Genomic DNA, 25,033 nt, shown 5'->3' with positions numbered 1-25,033 from the left:
ATTTAATTTGGTTTATTTTTTATTTGCCTCGGAACCTCCTTCACCCAATTACATATTACACATGAAAGAGATGACAATATTATCATCAAATTTTTAAAAAAACAAAAATTAGGTCATTTTCATGAATGATTTAATTTCTTTTTAAGTGAATGTTAATGATTTATCAATTTAAAATATAGTAACATGATTATCGTTTTATTTTCTTTTGATGTTCATAACAATTTAATTAGAGATTTTCAGTATTAATAAGTCAAAAATTATTGTTAAATATGAGAAGAAAAATAGAAATATATAATTAATGGTGTTTGAACACCAAAAAGATTGTGCCTCATTAAATCTCTATAAATCTATAAATGAAAAAGATGTTAGAATCGTTTGACCCATAAAAATTCAAACATTGAAGCCGTCAAAATTTTGTGCAAAAGTCAATACTTACGACTAAATTATGTTGTGTTCGTATATTAACAAGGTCATGCATATTAATTCAAGTTGTCCCACTATTTTTTTTTTTTATCAATCAACCGGTTAAAATATTATTATTTTGTTAAAAAAATACTAGAAGTTTAAGTTGAATGAATTCAACAAAATAGTATTGAGAAATAAATATATAGATATTTCTAAAATACTGAGTGTCATCTAATATTGTTACCACAGTTAATCAAAGTCAAGCAATTCAAAAAAGTTGGAGATAGAAAAGAATAATAAAAATATTTCAAATTGTTGATTAATTAGCTATAGATCTTATTTATTGTAACGATCCATGTCCATAATTTAGAATTCGAATTTCGTTGCATCCCCTATAACATGGTTAGGTTTACTAACCCCTCGCTTCTAAAAGTAAATACTATTTCTACAGACCAACATAAGTCACTTCGGTATACTTTGTCCTCACTCACATGCATCTTATGGGTTCATTATAAAATTGCTCCAAATAAAAATACATTTAACCGGTAAGTTTCTACGAATGAGCCATTGAAAAAAATTGCTCCAAATAAAATGTTCCTTCCATTCTTTTAATTCTTTCTTAATTATTCTATAATTAAATGACTCTAATTCGGATGTGGAATCTATTCATTCATTTGAAAGGTTGATTATTATTGACAGTGTGAAAATATATAGAAAATGAGGTATGAATGGTTTTTTCTTCCAAAAGTTAATACAACTATAAGTGTGTTTGTGATAGCTTTTGAAAAAAAGATATTGACTTGAAAACTTTAATTTGAAGAAATTTAAAAAGATTAAAATATCTAAATATCTACCATTATACTAATAAAATAAAACTCAACATTTGTAATTAATAATGTTTTACAATATTAAAAATAGTCAACTAATTTTTATAGAAAAATTAGAGATTAGGTAAAATATACCTAAAATAAATTACGGGTAAAATAAGTACTCTGCGCAGCAAGAAAGAAAATGGACTCAAATTCCTTGTTGTCGTTGCTTCGGTATTGTTTGACGTGGCAAAACCGATGAAAAGGATGGACACGTGGTGGGTCGACAGGCCCAATAAGAGGGTTACTTTTCATGGGCCCAATAACTTCTCATTGGGCAATCCTGGTCCAGTAAACGGCCACATATTTGCCCTAAAACATAATAATAATAATAATAATAATACTTATAAGCTTAAGACCTAAGTCTAACTACCCTGCCAAACTAATTAAATTATTTATATAGATTTGCCAATAAATGATTGTAAGCTTAAAAAAGAAAAAAAAAAAAAACTCATAATTTTTCCAAACTTTTTTATTAGTCTCTAAAATAAAAAATAATAATTATCTTCGATCATTTAGTATAATTTTTCATTTATAAAAGTTAGAATTAAAAAATATATTTTAAAAGTATATAAAAGAAAAAAATCTAAAATTTATGAACTTTGTGTTATTATATTGTGATGTTAAATAATAACCATCCTCAATTATTTAGTATTATTTTTCATTTATAAAAGTTAGAATTAAAAAATATATTTTAGAAGTATATAAAAGAAAAAAAAAATCTAATATTTATGAACTTTATGTTATTATATTTGATGATGACTAATAACTGTCTTCGATTATTTAGTATTATTTTTTATTTATAAAAAGTTAGAATTAAAATATATATTTTAGAAGTATATAAAAGAAAACAAACTTTATGTTATTATATTTTTATGATTTTTTTTTTGGAAAAATATAATTATAAAATTAAATTAAAATATATATATATATATATATATATATATATATATATATATATATATATATATATATATATATATATATATATGTTTGAGTTTTTAAGGAATTTTTTTACACTTCTATTTAAATATTTTAACTTAAATGTGACGGTATCAGAATTGGAGCATCTAACGCCTTGGTAGGGACATGTAATAGTATTATTCCATGTATTTCAATAAATTTAAATTTAATTATTTAAAGTTAATTTTTTAAGCCAAATTTGTTCAATAATAATATTAATTTTTGTTTAAGAAAATTCAGGATAAATAAATATGTTTCTAAAATAGCTCAATCAATACAGATTTTAGAAATTCAGTTAAGTCAATTCTATGAATTTAAAAAATATAGGATTCTTGATTCGGACCCCAAATGCCATAAGGTGAAGAAAAAATGGCCGAGCTCTAATAATAAAGAAAGATTCCAACAACAATGTAGACTCTTAAAATTAAAGCTAATATTTCAAGCTTATAATAACATATAAAAACCTACTTTTTAATAACTTCAATTACTCCCAACTAAAAGAAGAAAAGAAAAAAAATCAATAATTCTAAAAAAATAAACTTGATTTGGAAAAAAAAATCGTCATAAAAATTTCCATCAAATTAGACCAACAAAAATTAAATTCTAGGTTAGAATTTTTATATTTATTACCCTATTTAAAAATTTTAAATAATTTAATTTTCTATCGTTAACTTAAACTAAACATATTTGAATGTGTCGAATTTTTATGGATAAATATTTAAAATATTAAATTAAATTTGTTTCTATTTAAATTAATTATTAAAACTTTATAATGAAATAAAAATATCTATAATTTTATTAAATAATACAAATTATTCGAAAACTTACAAATTAAAGTAAAAAAAATCAATCAAAATTCATAAAATTGGTAATTAAATTGATATTAAAAGAAATATTTCAACGAATTTGGTGACAAGAGTGACAGTCGATAGTTATGACAGATGTCGCCCTGTGAATGGAGGATGCAGGGTGTTAGGCGTACATGGTGAGGTGAGGTGTGATTGTGAGGCAAATGGCGCACGTTAGCCTATCAAGGAATTTCCTTCTATAAAAAAGTTACCCTTTTTGGCCTCTTCAGGAATTTCCCGCAAAAATTCATCCGGAAATGATTGCCTATGCATAATTTACATTTGTAAAAATAAATATCGGATGAATATTCCATCACTGGATCATCCCATATCAACGAACAAAATTTATATTGAATGCAAAGCTTCATTAATTTGGTTTTATGATCCCAGATTATTCTCGATTTCGAAAAACCTAGATTCATTCCCTCCTCTATCTCCTTCTAATTTTTCTTCGTTTATTAGCAAGCAACATCGCCTTAGATATAGGGATTTGATCCTGCTGCCAACTCAGTTTCTATTCGTTTTGGTAGAACTAGTATTGTTGTTGTGAAATCTGAACTGCATTTTGGTTTACAGAGAATGTTAATTGGCGAGGCGAAATTTTGGAGGAGCCGGAGAGTCTTGGCTTAATTTTTGTGGGGTGGGTCTTGAAATCTTTGCGCCTTGAAGCCAAAATCAGAGACGTTTCTTCGGTGGGTGTGTGAGAGAGAGATAAGAGGGGGTTATGAGAAGAGTACATGTTAGTTTGGAGGAACAATGACTGGACCGTCATTGGGACTTCGTTCAGCGAGTTACGGGGCATTGGATAAACAGCTGAATAATGTAGTTCCGCCATTCCAAACTGCACGTAAGCCTTCCAAAATGATGAAGGAGAAGGATTATTCGTTTCCTTGGATCTGCAAGTTCGTCCATAGAAAGAAGATTGGGATGCTGCTTCTTTGTGTTGTTTCTGCTGCGGTTTTCCTCTGGGTACTGTACATGGGCAAAGGTTTGAGTCTCTTTTGCATTTAGATACATAAACCTTTTAGTCTTTAGTTGTCAGTTGCTGCTGGGATTTTGAATTTCAGATTGATTAAGAAACAAAGCTGGAAATTAGAGTTTGAAGATTTTGTTTGAGCATTCATCAAATTTATATGACATTTTACTTTTGTTATGCTTATGAATGTGGGATGAAATCAGTTGCTATAGGCACCAGACATTACTTTCTTCTTGTTTTCTAGTAAAAGCATTCGATTTAGTTCACATTTGTGGTAGATTTATGATTCATTTGGTTCAATTCCCCAATCTTTTTTTACTAACTGACCAAACGTTAATAGATTGATGCTTACCTTTCAAGATTTTATGGTCTCTGCACATTGTTTGACACTATTAACTCTGATCAAATGTTGGACTTTCAAGATTTTTCGAGCCATCTTTCTTTGTGTGCGTTTGCACGAGGTAATGATATGTTTGATTTTGATCATGACTTTCCAGGTGAGGATGCCCAAGAAGAACAGCATATCCAGCACATCAGTATGAACAATAGCTTAGTTATGAGTTTCAGGCAATCCCCATCTCAAGATATTATGGATGATAGAAGTAGTTCCTTGACAAAGAGGAGAGAGACATCTTCATTGGCATCACCTCCTCCTCCTCCTCCACCGCCTTCTCTTCCTCCTCCACCACCTTCGTTTCCTCCACCAGCAATTTTCATGGGTTACACTCTTCCACCAGGACACCCTTGTAATAATTTTGCCCTGCCTCCCCCACCTGCAGATAAAAAGAGAACTGGTCCGAGGCGTAAGTATTGTTCCCCTTTAACGGATTTAAAATCTTGTGCTTTTTGTGGATGTTTCATGACGACTGTAATATTGACCCTTTAGGGAAAGTAACCATTTTCAGTACCCCTTCGAATCACACAAACACTAACTATACCCTTTCCTACTAATATACAACTCCCTAAACCCCTTCTGCACCTTTACTGAGAATTTTCTTTTTAATGCTTCAGCATGTCCAGTATGTTACCCTTCCGTTGAAGAATCTGTTGCCTTGATGCCAAATGCCTCATCAGATTCACCTGTTAAAAAATTGGAATATATTTATGAGGAAAACATAAGAAGAGAGACGGAATTTGGAGGTTCGGACTTTGGTGGATATCCTACTTTAGCCCAGAGGACAGATTCTTTTGATGTAAGGGAGTCAATGAGAGTGCATTGTGGGTTAGTTTTTTCTGTCTTCATCCTTTTTCTTTCATGTTTACTCCAACAATTTTCCATTGCCTATTGTCTACATGGCGTGGGTTGCCCATATGATGATAAATATTGTCCGACATATTACTTTTTATCTTGGATTTATGTGTTTTGGTTTATGTATGCTTGTTTAGGTTTGTGAGGGGAGTCAAACCTGGTCGCAACACAGGTTTTGATATCAATGATGATGACCTTCATGATATGGAGCAGTGTCGTGGTGTGGTTGTTGCATCTGCAATATTTGGTACGATCTTTGCAATTTTGTTTTTAATTGTGAATGTGTGTTTTGTTGCTCATCAAACTACTTATTCTTCAGGAAATTTTGATGTTATAAATCAACCAAAGAACATTAGTGAATATGCCAAGAACACTGTTTGCTTCTTCATGTTTATTGATGAAGAGACAGAAGCATCATTAAAGGAAACTGGTATCATCCTGGAAAGCAGCAAGAAAATTGGGTTGTGGAGAATCGTTGTGGTCCATAACTTACCTTACAAAGACGCAAGACGTACTGGAAAAGTAAACTTCTAAATTTAAGTAAACACAGTTCAATTTTATTAAAATTAGCACACCCAGATGATCAATGTTGCATAGTAGCTCTCAGGGGTTCTTCCTTCTTGAGCCTGTTTGGAATTCAGTTTAAATGGATGTTTTAAGAATTAAGGATATAATGCTCTCCTTTTTTTTTTCTTTTTCTTTTTTTTTGATATATATTGTTGCCTATAGACAATAACCTTCTCGTTTTTTTATCTGCTTGAACAGAGAGGCATTTCCATTATGGTCTTTACTTTTAGCTTCATTTTCACAATGTAATATCACTTTGTGCCTGAAACTAGATACTAAGATGAAGGAGTTGTGCCTTAAAACGTATTTTTTGTCCTGTGTTTTTACTGTTGCAGATTCCAAAACTTCTGGTGCACAGAATGTTTCCTAATGCTCGATATTCTCTTTGGATTGACGGCAAACTTGAGCTTGTTGTGGATCCATATCAAATTCTTGCAAGGTACATCTGATTATCTGTGAACTTTACAACTTTATTGGAGGGTTCTGTACTCATTGAACTTTGTGATGCCATCACTCCTATTCTTCAACCTTCATAATTCCTCCTGTTGAGACATTAAGATGGATCCTATTTTCTTAGATGATACTTCTTGACAATTTCCCAATGTTGAGATACTTATTACCGTGCAATATATTACACGGACTAAATATTGCTCAATATCTTGTTACTTATATTTGCACGAATGAGCATTAGATTAACTTGATCACTGTGAAATCCAACATTGGTTGGAGAGGGGAACGAAACATTCCTTATAAGGGTGTGGAAACCTCTCCCTAATAGACACATTTTAAAACCTTGAGGGAAAGCCTGGAAGGGAAAGCCCAAAGAGAACAATATCTGCTAGTGGTGTACTTGAACTCTTACAAATGGTATAAGAGCCAAACACCAGGCGGTGTGCCAGCGAGGACGCTGGCCCGCAAGGGAGGTGGATTGTGAGATCCCACATTGGTTGGAGAGTGGAATGAAACATTTCTTAAAGCGTGTGGAAACCTCTCTTTGGTAGAGACGTTTTAAAACCTTTAGACGAATACCGGAAGAGAACACCCAAAGAGGACAATATCTGCTAGCGATGAACTTGAGCGGTTACAATCATTGACTTTATATGTTTGAATGCCTTGTTGACCCTCTTTGTGGCAGTAACTGAAGGGTTGTATTGACGGAAATGCATAGAGCCACTCTATCATTTTTCCACAAAAAGTGATAATGGAAAACCTGAGTTTCTCCACTCTGAAGTTTCTTCATAGTCTCACAAGCAAGTGTAGTTTGGCCAATGCTATAAATCTTCATTGATATAGTAATAATAGTATAAACCACAACAGATGTCTAATTTACATATTAGTTGTATTGTAAATTTCTAATAGTTGGAAAGTCTCACACAACCTCTGCAATATAACTATCCTTTGGATTTGATGTCTTTCAGTTTGAAGAGGCTCTGCCAAATTTTTTTTGATGCCCTGCTCACATTTTCAGGTTCTTATGGAGAAAAAATGCTACATTTGCAATTTCTAGACACTACAAACGCTTTGATGTGTTTACGGAAGCTGATGCGAATAAAGCTGCCGGAAAGTATGATAATGCTTCTATTGACTTTCAGGTTAACTTTTATGTAATGGAAGGTTTGACTCCTTATTCCGAAGCCAAGCTTCCCATTACAAGTGGTATGTTCACCCCACCCTCTCCATAAAAGAAATAAGTTAAGCCAGGGTCATATAAGGTTCTGTCTTGGATTGATTACCTGCAGATGTTCCCGAGGGATGTGTGATACTTAGAGAGCATGTGCCTATTAGCAATTTGTTCAGTTGCCTCTGGTTCAATGAAGTCGATCGTTTTACATCAAGAGATCAGATCAGTTTTTCAACTGTGAGGGACAAACTAATGGCCAAAACTAATTGGACACTCTATATGTTCTTGGATTGTGAAAGGCGCAATTTCGTGATTCAGGTAGCTTTTCTATATTGCATTTCATTGATATCATTTTGTAGATTGCTTCTGTTATTGTTGATAAAATCATATATGATCATAATGCCAAAATGTAGCCATTACTGCAATATTGGAATATCAACATTGTGTTCTGATTGATTTATGGAGCCTTCAAAATTAGTGAATGGGAAAACCTCGTCTTGTATGCAATACTGGAAGAGAGTTCAAAACCTTGTGAAATTTTGTATCATATAATCTGAGAATGTGAAGCTGTTGATAAAGTTTTAAGTGCATGGATCTACCTCCATGACATTACTGAACACTATTTAAGTTTTTGTTTTGTACCTCCTGCAGAAATATCATAGGGACGTACTTGAACAGAAGGCTGTCCATCCCCCACCACCTCCACCTTCCTTACCATCTTCTATAGTTAATCCTGTCAGCAAGTTGTCGTCGGAAAAAGTTCCGAGTTTACCAAGGAAGGCTTCCCAAAGACGTAGTCGAGAGAGGAGGTCTCGGCATCATCGTAAAGTCATTGCAGCACGGGACAATGATTTGAGTTGAGGTTTTGTTCGGAAAGAGTCAATTTTATGGCTTTTTGAACAACCCCTTTTAAAATATTTATCATACTGGGGATAGGATGGCTGTGCAAGATGAGTGATCTAATTCTATTCTATTCTGTTCTACATAGTTCATTTCCTCATTCTTTCTTCTTCTTGAACTTTACGTTCATTTTTTTATACATAGAGCAGAGCAAACAATATCTAATAATATAATTATTGTGCCAAATTCTACTGATATCTCATAGCCCATTCTACCACTTCCTTTCTTTTATCATTGTAACAATTGAACTAGACCTATATATATACACACACATGATACCTCTATTCGTTGTCTTCCTGAAAGTTAGTAAAGTTTATGGAATTCTTATCCTTCCATTATTCTTCATTGAATGAACGGTGAAGGAATGATTTCTTTTTATTGACAATATGAGATCCCACCTCTGTTGTAGAGGAAAACGAATAATTCTTTACAAGAGGGTAGAAATAGAAATCTCTCCCTGTTTTAAAACCTTGAGGGGAAGTCTAGGAGGGAAATTCGAAAGAGGACAATATCTGCTAACGATAGTTTTAGGATGACATATATTGTATCAAAGCTAGACACCAGGTGATGGGCCAACGAGGACGCTGGGCCACCAACGAGGACGCTGGGCCTTGAAACAGGGTGGATTGCGAGATCCCACGATTAGAAAGGGGAACAAAACACATTTTTATAAGAGTGTATAAACGATCCCACGATTATAAAGGGGAACAAAACATTTTTTATGAGAGTGTGTAAACCTCTCCCGCCTCGGTTAGAAAGGGGAAGAAAACATTTTTTATAAGAGTGTGTAAACCTCTCCCACCTCGATTAAAAAGGGGAACAAAACATTTTGTATAAGAGTGTTAAACCTCTCCCTAACAACTTTGAGAGAAAGTATGGAAGTCTAAAAAATACTATCCAGAAGCAGTTAATTTGGGCGGTTAAGACATGTTAAGACAAATTGCTCAGTTTCTAACTTTTGTCCTTTTGAATTTGAGGTGGTAAAAGACAAAGCTGTTAAACAAATTGGTGAGTTTACAACTTTTGTCTCTTGAAAATAATAATAAAAGGTTTGGTTAGAAAATTAACTTTATTAGAAATCTAATAAAATAATCAAATTATAAAAAATATTAGATCTTTTCAAATCTATACCTTGAAATCAAAATAATAAAAAACTAAGGTCTCTTCAACCATTTAATTTGTTTTTTTAAAAAGGTGCCTTTAAGAAAATAGTTAAATCTTAACAAATTAAAAAACAAAGTAAGAAATGAATTGAACAAAAAGACGTGATTTTTGAGTATATATATATTTTTGAAATATGTGTTTTGAGGTTGGTTTGCAGTAGGCTCTGGCTGTGCTTGGCCTCATGTCGGGCGGCAGCGCTCGCTTAGCGATCCGATTCTACAGCTTTTTCCGGAGTTTGACCGATCGGTATTAATGGAGGAGCTCTTTTGCCCATAACCCATTGGAGTTGTCTCTGCCTTTCCCTATTTCATCATGTTCCCTCAATGTTTCAGCTTCAATTCTCTGTTCCCATGGATTTCCCTTCTCTTCTTCTTCTTCATCTTCTTCCTCCTCAACATCGCTTCAACGGCCTCGCTGATCGATCATTGGAATTCCGATACCGAAGCCCTATACGACCAACATTGCAATCAAATCGTTCCCAAATCGCCTTTAGACACCGACCCCTCTTCCTTCCCCTCCGCCACTTCCATGCTTCAGTTAAGGAACAGTTACTTCACCGGAGGCGACAAGATTATCACTCAACCCCGACGTTTGGACTCTTTTTTCTCCAGACATGTGTTCGTTTATGCGCTCCATGCCCAAAAAACCGTTTCCCCGGGCGTGGTTAAACTCCAAGCTTCCTTGGTTCTTCGAGGCTCCATGATGTATCTCAATTCTTTCGACAATTACAAGCACCGTCGATTGCGTTTGATTCGATACCGAGGGCCGAGGACTCATCCCTGGAAGCCGAGAGTGGGATTTGCGCTCGAAGGATTTTGGTCAGAAACGTCTGGGAAGGTATGCATGGTTGGATCAGGTACGAGTTTAATGAACTCGGGAGTTTTACAGAATTTGAATGTTATTCTCAAGCTGGATTGTCCTACAAACGTAACCATTTCTAATAGCTTGATTACTGGAACTTTGGAAAGTTTGAATGCCAATAGCGGTCCGCAATTTTTCGAACCTGTTTCAATCTTGAGTCTAGCCGAGAGTCCGGAATACAAGTATACATTAATAGATAAAGGAATTGAGGGTGGTTGCTTGAGTGTAAATGATAGAGGTCTGAAGCTATCTCAAAATGTATGCTCTGTATTTCGTACTCTTACTGATACGTTTGATTTGGAGTATGAGAGTGACTGCGATGATATGAACTGCAATCCTCTTGGTAAGAATGTCAAATACTTGCCTGTTTCAATGAATTATGAAGGAATTGAGTGCACCCATGAGGGAAAAATGCTAATATTATTACGCTTTGCCAATTCAAGCTATCGTGTTAATAGATATTCTTTCATACCTAGTGACACCTTGATTGCTGAAGGAATGTGGGATCAGGAGGAAAGCCAGCTTTGTGCTGTTGCCTGCCGGATCATGAACTATACACAATCGTTAACAAATGCTTCCATTGGAGGTTGTTCGATAAGGCTAAGTCTGAGATTTCCTGCTGTTTTTTCTATCAGAAACCGAAGTACTATTGAGGGTCAAATTTGGAGCTCCAAATCTGCAAATGAATCAGGTTACTTTCAGAAAATTGGGTTTCGTAGTTATAATGCAATGTTGATAGATCCTTCACGAATCAAATATGAATATACTGAGGTTGGAACACAAAGTTCATGCCCTGGAAGCAAGAATGTTTATGGTAAGGAAAAGACATACCCTTCTGAGAATTCATCAGACATGAGATTTGATTTGTCCTTGAAGAACAGCGAAGATCAGATTGCAAGGGGTTATGCATCGCCATTCTTTTATGGTCAGCATTTTTATCAGAATGATGTAAACTCTTCTCTGTCCGGGCAAAGAGAATCTGCAGTTCCAATGCCCAGCTACAATGGTCTGCTGAACATTAGCTATAGGATAAGTTTCAGCGCTGATAATGATTTCAAGATAGCTGGGCAAAACTTTTCATCAAAAAAAGTGGAGATTTCTGCTGAAGGATTATACGACAAGAACACTGGTTCTTTGTGTATGACAGGATGCTGGCAACGAGAGCTGATGAAGAAACGAACACTGGACTGTGAAATTGTTGTCAAAGTCCAATTTCCACCTCTAGATGCAAGTGGGATGGATGGTTTTAAGGGAACCATTGAAAGCAAAAGGCCAAAGTCAGATCCTTTCTATTTTGATAATCTGGTGTTGTCTTCAGTTTCAATTTATGATAACCAAGCTGAAGAATCCATATGGAGAATGGACCTTGAGATCACTATGGTTCTGGTTTCCAATACCTTTGCATGTCTTTTCGTTGTCTTGCAACTCCTTTATGTAAATAAACATCCAGAGGTGCTTCCATTCGTTTCTGTCTTGATGGTTGTGATTATGTGTTTGGGACATATGATTCCTCTTCTGCTGAACTTTGAAGCTTTGTTTGCAGCAAACCGTAATCAGCAGAGTGTGTTTCTTGGCAGTGGGGGATGGCTTGAAGTGAATGAAGTAATCGTTAGAGTCGTAACGATGGTGGCTTTCCTTTTGCAGTTGCGTCTTCTCCAGCTCACTTGGTCGTCACGACAGGACAATACAAGTGAGAAGGACTTGTGGGATTCCGAGATAAAACTTACTTATCTGACTCTACCATTATATGCACTCGGCATTTTGATTGCTTGGCTCGTCTATAAGTGGAAGGATTCGAGCTCGTACATGCCATTTTTGCAACCAAGGCACGCACAATATCGATCTTATCCTACTCGAAAGCTCCCGTACCAGCAAAACTCTTTCTGGGAGATTCTCAAATCACTTGGAGGTTTAGTCTTGGATGGTTTTCTGATCCCACAGATCATATTCAACTTGATGCTTGATTCTAAAGAAAGGGCTCTAGCCTTCTCCTTCTATATGGGAACCACACTTGTTCGTCTACTGCCTCATGCTTATGACCTTTACAGGGCTCATCATTCCAGCTGGTACCTTGATTTATCATACATATATGCGAATCACAAACTAGACTTCTATTCCACTTCCTGGGACATCATCATCCCTAGCAGTGTTCTTGTATTAGCTCTTATCATATTTTTGCAGCAGCGCTTTGGTGGTCGATGCATGCTTCCAAGAGTACTTCGTAAACAGGGTCCTTCATATGATCAACTGCCAACCATAAGCAACGAGGAATTGTAAGATAGGACAGTTTGTACTTTGATTATTGCAAAGCTTCCCTTGAGTTTTCAATCATACACAGAAATAGCAAGTTTTTTCAATATCTTTCTCTGATGTATCTTGCCTGACTTGTATTTGATCGACTGGAGAAAAAACTGATCATTTCACTTTAAGGTAAATGATGTATAAAGAAAAGGTATTGGATGGTGCTATTCCTTTTATTGATTTTAACCATTTGGCAGAAGCTCCTGGCCCTCAGTCTATGAGTTCTGGCACAAACCTCTGAATGCATATATTGTCTCTCCAAGAAACTCAGTTCAATTACAAAATTCACTGGATCTTGAACAACATGGAAGTCAAAATTCAATAGACATACAATAGAATACAAAATCATGAAGGATGTCAAGGTGGGCAGGTAGAGGAAAGTTCTATCAGAACTAGTTTTCAATAAAATACAGTAACCAGCTTGAGGACTTGATTAATGCATGGGCTACTACAATAAATATGAACAGTATGTACAAATCTTGAATGTCGAGGAATTCCTGTGTCCTTCCCTGTTAAACACCAGAGGCTCGATTTCATTGAATACAGTACACATATCTGGTGTGAAACCGTTGAATGCGGTGGCTCTCAGAAATGCATCAACAATAAAAGCTCGAAGATCTGAGATATTGAGGATGGCTGAATAAGACTCCAATTACAGAATGCATTTGAAGAACCTCATAACATGAAACACAAAGCAATCATGGTGGAGTTCATTGAAATAGTTGCTAAAATTCAGGATGAAGTGCTTTTTAACACATGATATGAACTGTTAGTTATATACAGAATCAACACTAGATACAGGACAACCAACCAAATTTCTAGTTTAACAAATCCATAAAACTGCAAGTGAACGATATCTACAACAAAATACCATCAAAGAAAAAAGAGGAAGCATGCACGACGACTGCCTTACACTCAAAAAACTAAAAGAATAGACAATAAAAATTCAATACAGTCTTTTTGCAAATGGGTCATATTTTTGTTTAGTTTCTAGAAAAGATTGAAAAGGGGAGTACCTGAATTCACATTTCATACAGTCTTTTTGCCAGCAATGATACGAGATATCTGGAGGCCTCGGCTGAAGGCTTCATTAAATAAGATTCTTGTTTGCATTGACTGGAAACCAGGCAACCATGAGAGCAGTGCCAAAGGGGCCATGACAATCATTCCAAACAGTAGATCATACAACCGGGCCGATGAAACAACAGTATCCCACACGACAGTGGTTTGCAGAAAAGGTCTTAGCACCTGAGCAATTGATATTATGCCCCAACCGGTGGGAATGAATGCCAAGAGACACGTAACAAGATCGGCCGTGTTAAAGGGTGTGAACTCCATCAATATAACAATCACCAGTACTATAACCACAATGACTATTAATTGAACCAATCGATAATAGATATGCTCCTTCGCAGCATACTTGTCCTGAGCATATGCTATAACAATATAAATCCCAACAAGAACAATCATGGATACCCAGGAAATAAAATAGACAGCAATACTGGTGTTGTCACCAGTAATGTTAAGGTGATATACAATTGCGTACTGGAAGAAGAAGAAACGAAGATCCAAAATGATCTCTAGAAGTTTTCCCCACAGACCCGTTGTTCTCAGATGGCTGTTCTCCTCTAGCCACCATGCTTCCCAGCTCTGTTCTGCTTTTGTGAACACTCCACCAGTATTCCATAACCAATTAATAAAATCATCAAAGTCGTAAACTGTTTTTAACCAATCAAATCCAGAAGGATTAAATATGAAGGGGGCCATTATCCATGAAACTATGAGAAACCAGCTAGAGATTGACAAAATGACAAAAGTAAAAGTACTTTTAGCCAGAGGGCTCCGGGAAGCATACACTATTAAAATAACCCCAAGCTCAATTGCCTTCACAAAATGACTTCGAGCATATAGTCTGTAGTTTTCTGCAAAGCTCTTGTGCTGCACCACAAACCCACGTCCTGTCGCTCGATACTTAGCTCCACCATGAAGAATAGTGCGTCCAAAGAAGTGGGTGCGAGTTCCCAAAGAGAAAGTGTAAAAAAATGACGCTAGTTGCAACTGCATTGTCAAGAAGTTCCAAATGGCTGGAAGAAACCCGTGCTCTAGGCTGTTCTCCACAATCATTGGTAGTGCTGTGAAAAGACCAAGTTGGATTATAAACTGCTGATTCAGTATTGCTCCAAGGGCCCTATTGTTTCCAGAACTTGATGCTACTGCTGCATCCTCAACCCCACTAAGTGCAAGATAAAGTCGGCCCCATAAAAATACAAAAACAGACAATACTACAAGCATTGTGTTGAAATAGTACCCAACAGTTGTGTAGAAAACTGAAAGCATTCGAAAGAAATCCAATCTATGACCCAGCCGGTATACATCCCTGCTCAAAACCTGCTCACCATTGCCACTGGCCACCTTGGCCTCAAACATAGAGATTTGATTAAAGCCAACATCTCTTCCTTTGCCCACCTGTATATATTCATGGTGTGTCACATTGCCCCCTCTAAGCGTGCAATTGAAGCCAGCAAATATATCCTCACTAATGTTGATCACTCTAGAAGCCTTGCTGATTCCACCACGAGTCAGAAACCAGAATCTGTCAAATACATCAGGGTGCCCATAATGCATTCTAACCTTTAAAGGATTTGCCAGAACTCTCTGTGCTAGGGTCACAAAGTTAGTCTCTTGTGCGGACATGAACCAAGCAAGAGAGGACACTGAGCCAGTGAAGACATTCTCACGAACACCTAAGATGGTTGGCTTCCTAATACCATAAGAGTTCTTAAATTCTTCCAATAAATTTCGCATCTTGAGTGCCTCCTCAAAATAATTCTCTTGGTTCATGTCAATGGTCTGAATTGCATCGCCCCGTGTAAAGATAATTGCATGGTTCTGATTTTCTGGTTTCCCTTCTCCAATCTTCAAAGGACCAGGTAACCTAATTCGATAGATCACAACTTCCTTCTGTAGCTCTTGATCATACTTAACAAGGACAGAGTAAAATTCAACCTCATCCCTCCCATGATGAACTTCATCAACATAGGCAACTCTAAGGGCTTCGTTTTCCTTCATCAAATTTAAGATCTCCTCTGCCCGAGGGTCTCTTTTTGTTTTTTGTAGCCCATAAACTTGGCAGGTAACCACATAGGTGAATTTCATAAGGGCGGTCCCATACTCATATCCTCTAAATAACAATTCTCCAGAAGTCGATCTAGTCAAATTCCTGAAAGGAGGTTGTGTTGAATGTAAACCATCCAAGGCATGCTTTCGGGTTATTGAACCATGTGAAGCAATCTCTTGTGATCCCATTCTAATATCCATCTCAGATGCAGTATCTAGAAATGAGAACATTTTTAGTGCTCTATGATAATACATCATTCCCCTAACAGTTCGAGATAAAGTCTGACCCCTATATGATGCCCAAAGACGAAGGTCCCTTGACTTTTTCGTCCATATGTCATCCTCATGCTCCAAACCCTCTTTACGCATTCGCTCCATAAAATTCCTCCACTCATCCTCGTAGATTCTCTGCAAATAGAACAAAGTCGAAACACCATCCTCATTCTCACTTCGTAACATTTCTTTGCCATACACAACTTCTTCATCGTAGTAAGGGGTCAGAACACTGAAAGGCATCATTTTTTCTACATATGGAGCACGGGGTATGTTCATAAAAAGTGAATTGCTAAAGAAAGCTAGTCGTCTTCTAGCCTCGAGATTGGAAGGGACGCCATGCATTGAGTCTCTAGATGTAAGAATTGTATGCAAACGCTGGACATTCCTATAAAACATTTTGTCCTCTAAATTAGGAAACTCAACTGCCTTCACAAAGAGCAATCCTTCATCAGTGGCTAGATTACGAGGCACCAATCCTTCTTCTCTCAACTGCTTGGTGGATTTCTTCAATTTTGGGAACTCTCTAATGGAAAGTTCATACAAGGCCTGCAATATATTCACTGCCTTGCTCACATCTTTCTTAGTTCCAATTAGAATATCAAGAAGTGAAATTAACTTGGTGTGAATTTCCGGGAGCACATTTGAGTTGTATGCATCCAGGAACTTCCCCAGTCCAATAACGTTATCTATGTCCATAAATAATTTTGCAACAATGGAGTTTTCTTCTGAACCATATTTAACAATAGTCAAAAGCACGGCCTTCACACTATCATATGCTTCAATTACAGCACATCTCTGATACTCATTCTTGCATATCTTTGACCAAAGATCCTCGTCAGGGTTATCTGCAAGCTCTGTTGCCTGACTGAGAGCAAGGAGCAGTTCGTTGCAAAGGAGGAAGCATGGCCAACGGATTACCCTAATGTTCCAACAATTAGGCGGAAGCTCCAAGAGATCGAAATCTCTATCACTAATGAGATCTTCTTCCCTCATAGTTATAATAATCTCATTCCAAATCAAAGCAAACTTGGTAGTATCTATCCTGCTTGATTCAATCTTTTTGTAAGGTTGGCCAAGTCCATATCTTAGCTTCAATCGGTGGATGGCATCACGGATTTTCTTCAGACGTGTCATTTTAGGCGTGAGCTGTTGTACCTCTGGCATGAGACTAAATTGCATTGCACTGGCAAAGAATTGAAATCTAAGGCTTAACTGACCAATGTTCCGAATCTCACCCAAATGCAAAAACAACCCAACAGTAGCACCAACAAGCGATGAGAAGATAGAATACCAAATCTGCAAATCCATAAGGTATATTAGCACAACGGGAGTCCATAACAACACAACAGCTACAACATTGGTGCTACCAAAAAATTCATGCCATTTATAAGGACCCTTGAGGTTCAAAAGTCCCTTGGTTGGATCAACAAGGGGCTGAATCTGAAAGAAGTAACTAAACGAAAATTTGGCAGCCAATACTGCTACCCAGAAAATCGAGTACTTGATATTATCTATAAGCCCTTCACGCAAGCCACGCCCAATAAACATTCGAGTATGAAACCACCATGTAAATAGATACAACACTTTCCAATCTAATTCCTCGAGTCCATTCCTAATCCATGGAAGAACGAAGAGTAACAAAGCCAGCATCTCAGGGATGAGAAAAGCAAATACTGCCCGAAGAAAAAGAAAAATCTCCCCATTTGCCTCATCTGACCAAAAGCCATCCGATTTCTTCTGACTCCAAATCCGCGCATAAAATATGGAAAAAACTATAATCCAAGCAATGGCAGCCAAACCCTTCAGCAGCATTCTGACTCCTAGCCACATGGTTTCCCTCGAAACCAAACTATACTGAGTTCCAGCATCGAGCACAGCCTGAAACAACCGCAGACCGCTCCAAGTGATGAAGACAGTGAGTAACTCCACCTGCACATCCCTACTCTTCAAAGCTATCCATGGATACTGTGGCCCCTGCCAAGCAACAATGATAGAAGCTTGTAAAAACAACAGTAACAATATCCAAATCTTGTCAAAGCTCCTAAATATGTTCCAAAACGACCTCTGCTCCACATAACCTGTCTTCCCCACTCGCCTGTTCTTAGGTGTCGTGGCAAAGAAATTACTACTTAAATTCAATGGCCACCCGAGACTTCGGAAACACCTCCTACTCCAGAAATATTCGTTGATATCGTCATAATTTCTCCACGCCGAGTGTGGTGCTGAACCATTTCTGCTACTCTCCACCTCGGTCTTAATGGTCTTGTAAATGGGCATTACTACACTCGTCAAAAATGCACAGTCTCCATGAATAGCAGGCGAATATGGCCTACCCGTGTCAGGGTCTATGTAATCGTCGAGAATCTGGTTTAGTTCCATGGCCATAAAATGATAGATATAACATAAACATTCAGGAGCAAATCGAAGATTAGCAGCCTCTCCCCAGATTAAAAGGTAAAGTGACACATACAGCAGTTCTCGACGGCCCTCACTCTTGTCCCGGCTTGAAAGCCGTACATTGGACTTCCGGCCTAAATAGGAGCACCACAAACTATAGTTGCGAAGAAGCTTCTTGCGAAAGTTGCGAAGCACCGTACGGTCGAGTTCATCCGGCCGTTCAGGAGAGGAGCGAAGCCGCATTTGGGAATTAGCAAGGTGGAGAACCAGATGTTCGCGTTGGTTCCGAACGTTATCGTCCTGAAACCCGAAGAAGAGCCCAAGCCAGTCCAAAAGATCGTACTTAGGGTTCCATGGAACAAACGAAGGCCTCCTCAGTTCCCCTACAGTACGTAAGGCGGCGGCGGCGGCGCGTACCTCCGGCGACTGAAGAGAAGGATGGTCAGTGAGAAGATCGTGAATAGGGATTATGTTGTAAGGCTCCACCGGCGGCGGCGCGTTTTGAAATCCACCACGACCCGCCGGTTGAGGACGCTGCCTCAGATTCATGACAGCTAAACTCTAATTTCTCCTTCAAAGTTCCTTCAATTTCCGATAAGCATAGGCTTTCATTATCAGCTTCCTCAATGCGCCGTAACAGTGAGAACCGCCAGTGGATGAAGAGACGACGGCGAGTTTCAGGGCGACCACCGTATAAAAGATTAGCAGAAGGATTAGCTTATGTACTACCTCGAGCAAAGAGAAAAGGGTCGGAAATGGGAGAAAGAAAAGCTAAAAGAGGAAGAGCTTCCCTTTTTCCTCCTTGTCGTGTCGTGCTCGTAAATGATCTCTCTCTCTCTCTGCAGAACTCTAAAAAGAAAAATGAATTTTTTTGAAGAATAAATAAAAAGGTAATTATCTTTCTTTTCATGTCCAATAAATACCAGAATTATCAATCAATTTCAAATATATATTTATTGTTTTATTGTATTTATAATAATTCCATTTTATCAATTTTATTTTAAAACTTTAATCTCAAGTAAAATATCATTTGAAAAATTAACCCCAATTCATAATTTTATTGGTTATAGTAAATATTTTTAACTCATAAATAAAATATTTATTATTTGTAACTTTTTTTTTTTTTTTTTGTTATTGAAACATTCAAATCTCGACTTTAAATTATTTATTTAAAAAGAAAATTGTTAAGATTATCATCTTATATTATTTAAAGAAATGACAAAATTTATAATTTATAGGATACTTTTTTTAAATATATATCAATTATAATAATATTACTTTGTAAAATTACTTTTTTCACCTTTTGGGTGAAAAAGGAAATTCTGACAGGATGCCAAAAGGGCGAGGTGGAGGAACGTATATTCTGTTTCAAATACTTTCAAAAAAGTATTCACTCACACACGCGCTATCCGCACGCGTGGACCCACGTCTAGTCATTAAAACGACAATACGTTTTTTTTTTTTTTTTTTTTGCTTCCATTTTTTTACAAAAATTTAAGGAAACTGTTATTTATTTATTTATTGGCAATTTGATTGATAAGGTGTTACGAATTTAAGATGAAGGCTTTAGTTTCAGAAATGACACAAACGCGCGAAAAGGCAAGCGTTCGTCCCACGTGCAATGGTCGCAATTTTGTTCGTTTATTACTGTTCACAAAATGAAGCCACCTCTTTTTTTATTATTATTTTATTATTCTCATCTCATATTCTTTATAAAGTCGAGTTGGCAGATTGATCGATCTATAACATCTTAATATCCAATCGAATCATCTCGATCTTATGCATCTAGCCATGTTCGACAAGCACATCCCCAGCTATACATCTTTGCAATCTAATATTCTGATAGTAGATGAGAAAGATATCGAAAAAGTATTAAAAAAATCTCTATGGCTCTTGTTTTCTAAAACATTCTCTTCAAACACACAGAGTCATAGGCTTGAACATAGTTAGCCCATGTAAGCACGCGAATCTAAATTTGCTTGACTCACTTAATGTTGAGAGTGAGTACCATAATTGCAAGAGTCTGTTGACAAACAAAGTGTGATTGTGACGCGATGACATTTTTTTTTTCTTTTTTACCTCTACTTAATGATTTCCAAGAATATCCGAATGCTACGTACACTAGAGATTAGTTAATTAGTTGTTTATTGTTAACGGTTGGATTTCATAGATAATGGAGAAAACCCATAATTTAATCCATTGAAATCTTAGGGTTTGATGGACAAAATGATTGTTTATTGGACAACGAATCTGATGGGACCAACCAAATTATTTTAATTCAATGTTATGTTGGTTCACATCATGATCCAAAGTTTTAAATATGTCTAAGAGAAAAATAATAATAATAATAATAAAGAAGTAAATCCAATTAATTATAAATTATAAGGAATATATATATATATATTATTATACATTCAAATCTCAAACCATTCATCTCTATTTCTTAAGTCTCTCTTAAGTCTTGGTCATCTATTAAATACTACTTTATAAGTATGAATATTAAATATAAACTAAAATTATATGACATCCTATAAGTATTTAAATAATATTAATATTAATAATGATCTAATGATTGATTTAATTTATTTTATATTTAATGTAATATGTGTGTTTTACCATAATAATTATATTTAATTAATCAATTATAAAGAACAAATCGATGTAAGCATAAACTAAATACGGTATTATTTAATATATTATTGCATTATTTAACTAATTAATCAATGAAAATAAAAATAAAATAAATATTATTACACTAAAAATTAATTAAAAAGTATCGATAAATAAACAATTTAATGTAATTCCAAAACTAATGTACTTTTATTTATTTAATCTCACCACCACTAATAATTCACGACCAAGAAAAAAACAGTCACATGGATGAGTGTTCCTCCATCTGTGAAGTGATTTTATTTATTTATTTATTTATTTATTTATTTATTATTATTATTATCCTCTCAAAACCCGCTCCCAAAAGTGGGCCGAGAAAGGAATTGAGAAGTTGGTGCGCCAATGGTTCGCATCAGCGCGGGACGCCCAACGCCGAAGTGGTACACAAACAGTACTCCCATGCCATAGAAGAGCATGATCAGTTCATAGCCGACTGATCGAGAGAATGGAAATCCATGAAATCGAGAAAGATGAAGATGACGGACCTCCTCCTGGATGGGAACCCATCACCCCACCGTTGCCGCAACCGCCGCCGCAGCCACTTTCTTGTGAGTGCTTCCGAGTTTAATTTCAGATTTTGCGATGAGTATATTTTGTCTACAATGCAGTCCGGTATCCTTCTGATGCCTATTCGTTAGTCAGCCCGTCCTGAAATCGAAGGAATTATTTGTTTATATGGATTATAAGTTGTCGCCCCTCTCTCTCGAATTACTTTCTCCTACTCAAATTTAGTTCTCTTTGTTGCCTTTCAAAACTAATTGTGTTTGCGAATCTTCGTCTTGGTAATTTCATGTCTCTAATTATTTCCCATCACTGGCTATTTATACATCTGATTGAGCTTCTGACGTGAGTGAATCGGTAGGTGGATTCTTCCCGTAGCTTATTGTTGAGGATTATTGGGAGTGAGTCCCACGTTGGTTAAAATTTAGTGGAAGATCATGAGTTTATAAGTGAGGAATACTATCTCCATTGGTATGAGGCATTTTGGTGAAGCCGAAAGCAAAGCCATGAGAACTTATGCTCAAAGTGAACAATATCATACCATTGTGGAGAGTCGTGATTCCTAACACTTATAACGGTGAATAAGTTGTCCAAATATAGCACGAAAACTCCTTTTGGAATCAGTCCAATTCAATTCTTTGCAATGTGCTTTATTAATCTATTGAAACAGTTGTAGTTCATCCCTAGTTTCAGTCCATGGAATCAATGTTAGTTCAACAAAAGCGCATAGAAATTAGAGCATTCTTGTTAGCATGTTTTATTGCAAGTCCCAAATATTGTCAATGTATGCATTTAAAATCTTGTCAATGGAGACGTTTTGATCTGCAGCTGATATGGCCCAAATGGTTTGTGGTACCTGCCGTCGCCTGCTTAAGTATTTAAAGGGAGCTAGATATGTTCAGTGTTCTTGCTGTTCAACAGTCAACTATGTGCTAGAAGGTTCCTTTTCTTTTCCTTCAGTCTTTTTAGTTTTTACTATTATTTTCTTCCTTGAAAGTTGTCTTGTTCATATGCTGTTAGCTTTTTCCTAATCTTTAAGAAGAATCCCACCTATGTTGGTTTCGAAGTACCATTAGCACTTCCCAAACTTTATGCTCTTCAAATCTGTTTTCTTCCTACTGGGTCCTCTTTCATTAGAAGGGTCAAGTTTTCGGCAGCATTTTTGAATATCTATTTCTTGTAGTGTAGTGCTCGGTGGTGCCTGTTGTATACCACATTCTGAGCTATATGTAATGTTTGAGGGAATTGGTTATAGTGATAAATGATTTGCATTACGTGATTGTGCCTGGGCCTCCAAGCATCTATCTTCTACATAAAACCAAATGTTGTAGGATCTACGATATTTCTCAACTGGGTTATAGATGATTTATGTGAGATCCTACATCGGTTGGAGAGGAGAACGGATCATTCTTTATAAGGGTGTGGAAACCTCTCCCTAGCAGACGCGTTTTAAAAATCTTGAGGGAAAGCCCGAAAGAGAAAGCGAGGACAATGTCTGCTAGCGGTGGGCTTAGACTGTTACACTGCTGGTCAATTTTCTTTTCCTGGAATTGGGATCGGGGGATGTAACCAGAATGTATTGACAAAAATGAAATTCATGTTTAGAAGAAACATACTTAAGCAAAAATGATTTGCCAGTTCACGTCGTTCCGGAGCCCCAGATTTCGGAGGCAGTTCAAGTTGATCTAGTTTGTTGTTTTTTCATGATTCACTATTCAATATTAACTTAATAGATTCAGTCTTTCTAACGACTTTCTGTCAAAGTGTTATGATACCATTTTTCCTTGTGTTAACGCCTGTACATTCTCTTTCTAGCGCACGAAGTTGGACAAGTGAAATGTGGTTCTTGTGCAGTGTTGCTTATGTACCCGTATGGAGCATCATCAGTTAGGTGTTCCTCGTGTACTTGTGTGACAGAAATTGGGGTATGTCAATCCACTTTCTGGCAAAGTTATTGCTTGGAATATGCTTAAATATGTACAGTACAGTCTTAATCTTTCTGGTTGTCTTATTCATTCACTATGTTGAAGCACGATTTTTCTGGAAACTAGATGTTTCTTTAATCATTGGGTGAGAAATTTATGCCCTTTCTAAAATGAACACAGAAGCATAAAGCATGGATGTGGTGAAATTACTCCTTCGCATCAGTCCATGTGTTGGCAATTATATAACTGCTGTAATTTTCATTGCCAAGAAGCTTGGAACAGGAGTTATGTGAGATTCTACGTCAGTTGGAGAGGGAAATGAAACACTCTTTATAAGGGTGTGAAATCTCTCTCTAACATAATTTTAAAACCGGGAGGCTAACGGCGATACGTAACGGGCCAAAACAGACAACATCTGCTAGTGGTGGGCTTGGACTATTCCACGTTATTCCTACTGTCTCTACGATGGATGAAGTTATATTGCAATGTTGCAGTATGGATTAAAATATTTGCTTACCAAATTCATGCAGATTCACAGTATTAAAATTCTCTAAGCATACATAGGGTTAAATACTACTTTGGTTATTGTACTTTCATTCTGGTTCAATTCGATACTTGTACTTTTAAAATGTTCAATTTGGCCCATGTTCTTTTAGAAAGGGGCCAATTGGTCACTTTTTGGAAGTACAAAGATCAAAATGGACATTTTGAAAGTACATGAACCAAATTGAACATTTGAAGTATAGGAACTGAATTGAACCAAAACTGACCAAAGTAGTATTTACATGTGTGTGGATATTTATTATGCTTTTGTTGCGAGTTCTTCATATTCTATGGAAATAAAGGTGTTGGTTAGGGTAATTTGCACTGTTTCTGTGCTTTGATGCTCGATTACTTCATTAATTGTATGAATTAGAAATCATGCCCATAAATTGTAGCCTCTGACGGCTTTAAGTGGCTGTGCAGGTGCATAACAGACGTCCACCGTGGTCTGTTCAGCAGGGACAAGCAGCCCCTCCTACAAACTCTGTGCAGTAGAATCTGTTCATGTATGATATACTTCTGCGTAGGAAAAGATGTGACATTTTGTGAAGTTTTCTTTTCCGTTGCAGCCTTAATCAGCACACAGGGAAGGAGATCAACATTATTATCACAGGCACTTTTATTTCTTTATTGAAAGAAACCTAGGAACTGACCTTCCCAACTTCTAACGTGTTTTTATCTCAAGTTTGCCTTGTGACTTGACTTCCTGCTTATATTCATTTTCTATGCTGCAACCTTTGAGATGTTCTTCATTGTAAATGATTATCTTACTAAGTTGAAGCAGCATTGAGGACTAAATTTTTTCTAAATTTTACAATTTTGGCTTTTCCTTAGCCGCAGGGTTTGGTTTTAATGAACGTTAAGTTGGGGACAAGTGTAC

The 25,033-nt window shown here is 36.4% G+C and overlaps 4 protein-coding genes and 1 non-coding gene across 7 annotated transcripts; 3 read left to right on the top strand and 2 right to left on the bottom strand.

Annotated features, from left to right (window-relative positions):
- The first annotated feature begins 3,337 nt into the window (after nucleotides 1-3,337).
- LOC111783478 (putative hexosyltransferase MUCI70) lies at nucleotides 3,338-8,593 on the top strand. Of its 2 annotated transcripts, XM_023664409.2 has the most exons (9): nucleotides 3,341-4,073; nucleotides 4,559-4,864; nucleotides 5,073-5,283; nucleotides 5,448-5,557; nucleotides 5,630-5,832; nucleotides 6,213-6,316; nucleotides 7,346-7,533; nucleotides 7,617-7,816; nucleotides 8,150-8,593. In XM_023664409.2, the coding sequence occupies exons 1-9, from the start codon at nucleotides 3,842-3,844 to the stop codon at nucleotides 8,357-8,359; spliced, it is 1,764 nt and encodes a 587-aa protein (XP_023520177.2). In that variant the 5' UTR covers nucleotides 3,341-3,841; the 3' UTR covers nucleotides 8,360-8,593. The 2 variants fall into 2 exon arrangements, with proteins under 2 accessions (XP_086976965.1, XP_023520177.2); XM_087120839.1 differs by having other exon boundaries at nucleotides 3,338-4,073; nucleotides 5,448-5,832.
- Nucleotides 8,594-9,343: 750 nt separating this feature from the next.
- On the top strand, nucleotides 9,344-12,891 carry LOC111782556 (uncharacterized). Its single transcript, XM_023663323.2, has one exon. The coding sequence runs from the start codon at nucleotides 9,875-9,877 to the stop codon at nucleotides 12,698-12,700; it is 2,826 nt and encodes a 941-aa protein (XP_023519091.2). The 5' UTR covers nucleotides 9,344-9,874; the 3' UTR covers nucleotides 12,701-12,891.
- Nucleotides 12,892-12,974: 83 nt separating this feature from the next.
- GSL1 (glucan synthase-like 1) lies at nucleotides 12,975-19,352 on the bottom strand. Of its 2 annotated transcripts, none has more exons than XM_023663322.2 (2): nucleotides 13,741-19,352; nucleotides 12,975-13,398 (listed from the first exon to the last, which is right to left on the bottom strand). In XM_023663322.2, exon 1 carries the CDS (start codon nucleotides 19,061-19,063, stop codon nucleotides 13,754-13,756), a length of 5,310 nt encoding a protein of 1,769 aa, XP_023519090.1. In that variant the 5' UTR covers nucleotides 19,064-19,352; the 3' UTR covers nucleotides 12,975-13,398; nucleotides 13,741-13,753. The 2 variants fall into 2 exon arrangements, with proteins under 2 accessions (XP_023519090.1, XP_023519089.1); XM_023663321.2 differs by having other exon boundaries at nucleotides 12,975-13,342; nucleotides 13,741-19,351.
- LOC111783739 (small nucleolar RNA J33) lies at nucleotides 16,032-16,110 on the bottom strand. The gene has a single exon (XR_002813421.1). It is a non-coding gene; the product is annotated as a small nucleolar RNA J33 (small nucleolar RNA).
- A 2,124-nt stretch (nucleotides 19,353-21,476) lies between the features above and the next one.
- On the top strand, nucleotides 21,477-24,951 carry LOL2 (lsd one like 2). Its single transcript, XM_023663355.2, has 4 exons — nucleotides 21,477-21,732; nucleotides 22,514-22,624; nucleotides 23,501-23,610; nucleotides 24,577-24,951. Exons 1-4 carry the CDS (start codon nucleotides 21,630-21,632, stop codon nucleotides 24,646-24,648), a joined length of 396 nt encoding a protein of 131 aa, XP_023519123.1. The 5' UTR covers nucleotides 21,477-21,629; the 3' UTR covers nucleotides 24,649-24,951.
- Nucleotides 24,952-25,033: the final 82 nt, after the last annotated feature.

The sequence above is a fragment of the Cucurbita pepo genome, chromosome 20 (genome assembly GCF_057944985.1).
Source record: "Cucurbita pepo subsp. pepo isolate OVF chromosome 20, ASM5794498v1, whole genome shotgun sequence".
NCBI classification, from domain to species: Eukaryota; Viridiplantae; Streptophyta; class Magnoliopsida; order Cucurbitales; family Cucurbitaceae; genus Cucurbita; species Cucurbita pepo.
Note: the sequence above shows the minus strand (reverse complement) of the source record. Positions and strands in the feature narration are given on the sequence as shown.

Bases quoted from the DNA above. Each gene is read 5' to 3' on its own strand.
- LOC111782556 (XM_023663323.2), top strand. From the start codon at position 9,875: ATGTTCCCTCAATGTTTCAGCTTCAATTCTCTGTTCCCATGGATTTCC.
- LOL2 (XM_023663355.2), top strand. From the start codon at position 21,630: ATGGAAATCCATGAAATCGAGAAAGATGAAGATGACGGACCTCCTCCT. The intron at 21,733-22,513 runs GTGAGTGCTTCC...TTTGATCTGCAG, and splicing joins GCCGCCGCAGCCACTTTCTT to CTGATATGGCCCAAATGGTT. The intron at 22,625-23,500 runs GTTCCTTTTCTT...TTCTCTTTCTAG, and splicing joins AGTCAACTATGTGCTAGAAG to CGCACGAAGTTGGACAAGTG.
- LOC111783478 (XM_087120839.1), top strand. From the start codon at position 3,842: ATGACTGGACCGTCATTGGGACTTCGTTCAGCGAGTTACGGGGCATTG. The intron at 4,865-5,072 runs GTAAGTATTGTT...TTAATGCTTCAG, and splicing joins AAAGAGAACTGGTCCGAGGC to CATGTCCAGTATGTTACCCT. The intron at 7,534-7,616 runs GTATGTTCACCC...GATTACCTGCAG, and splicing joins CAAGCTTCCCATTACAAGTG to ATGTTCCCGAGGGATGTGTG.
- GSL1 (XM_023663322.2), bottom strand. From the start codon at position 19,063: ATGAATCTGAGGCAGCGTCCTCAACCGGCGGGTCGTGGTGGATTTCAA.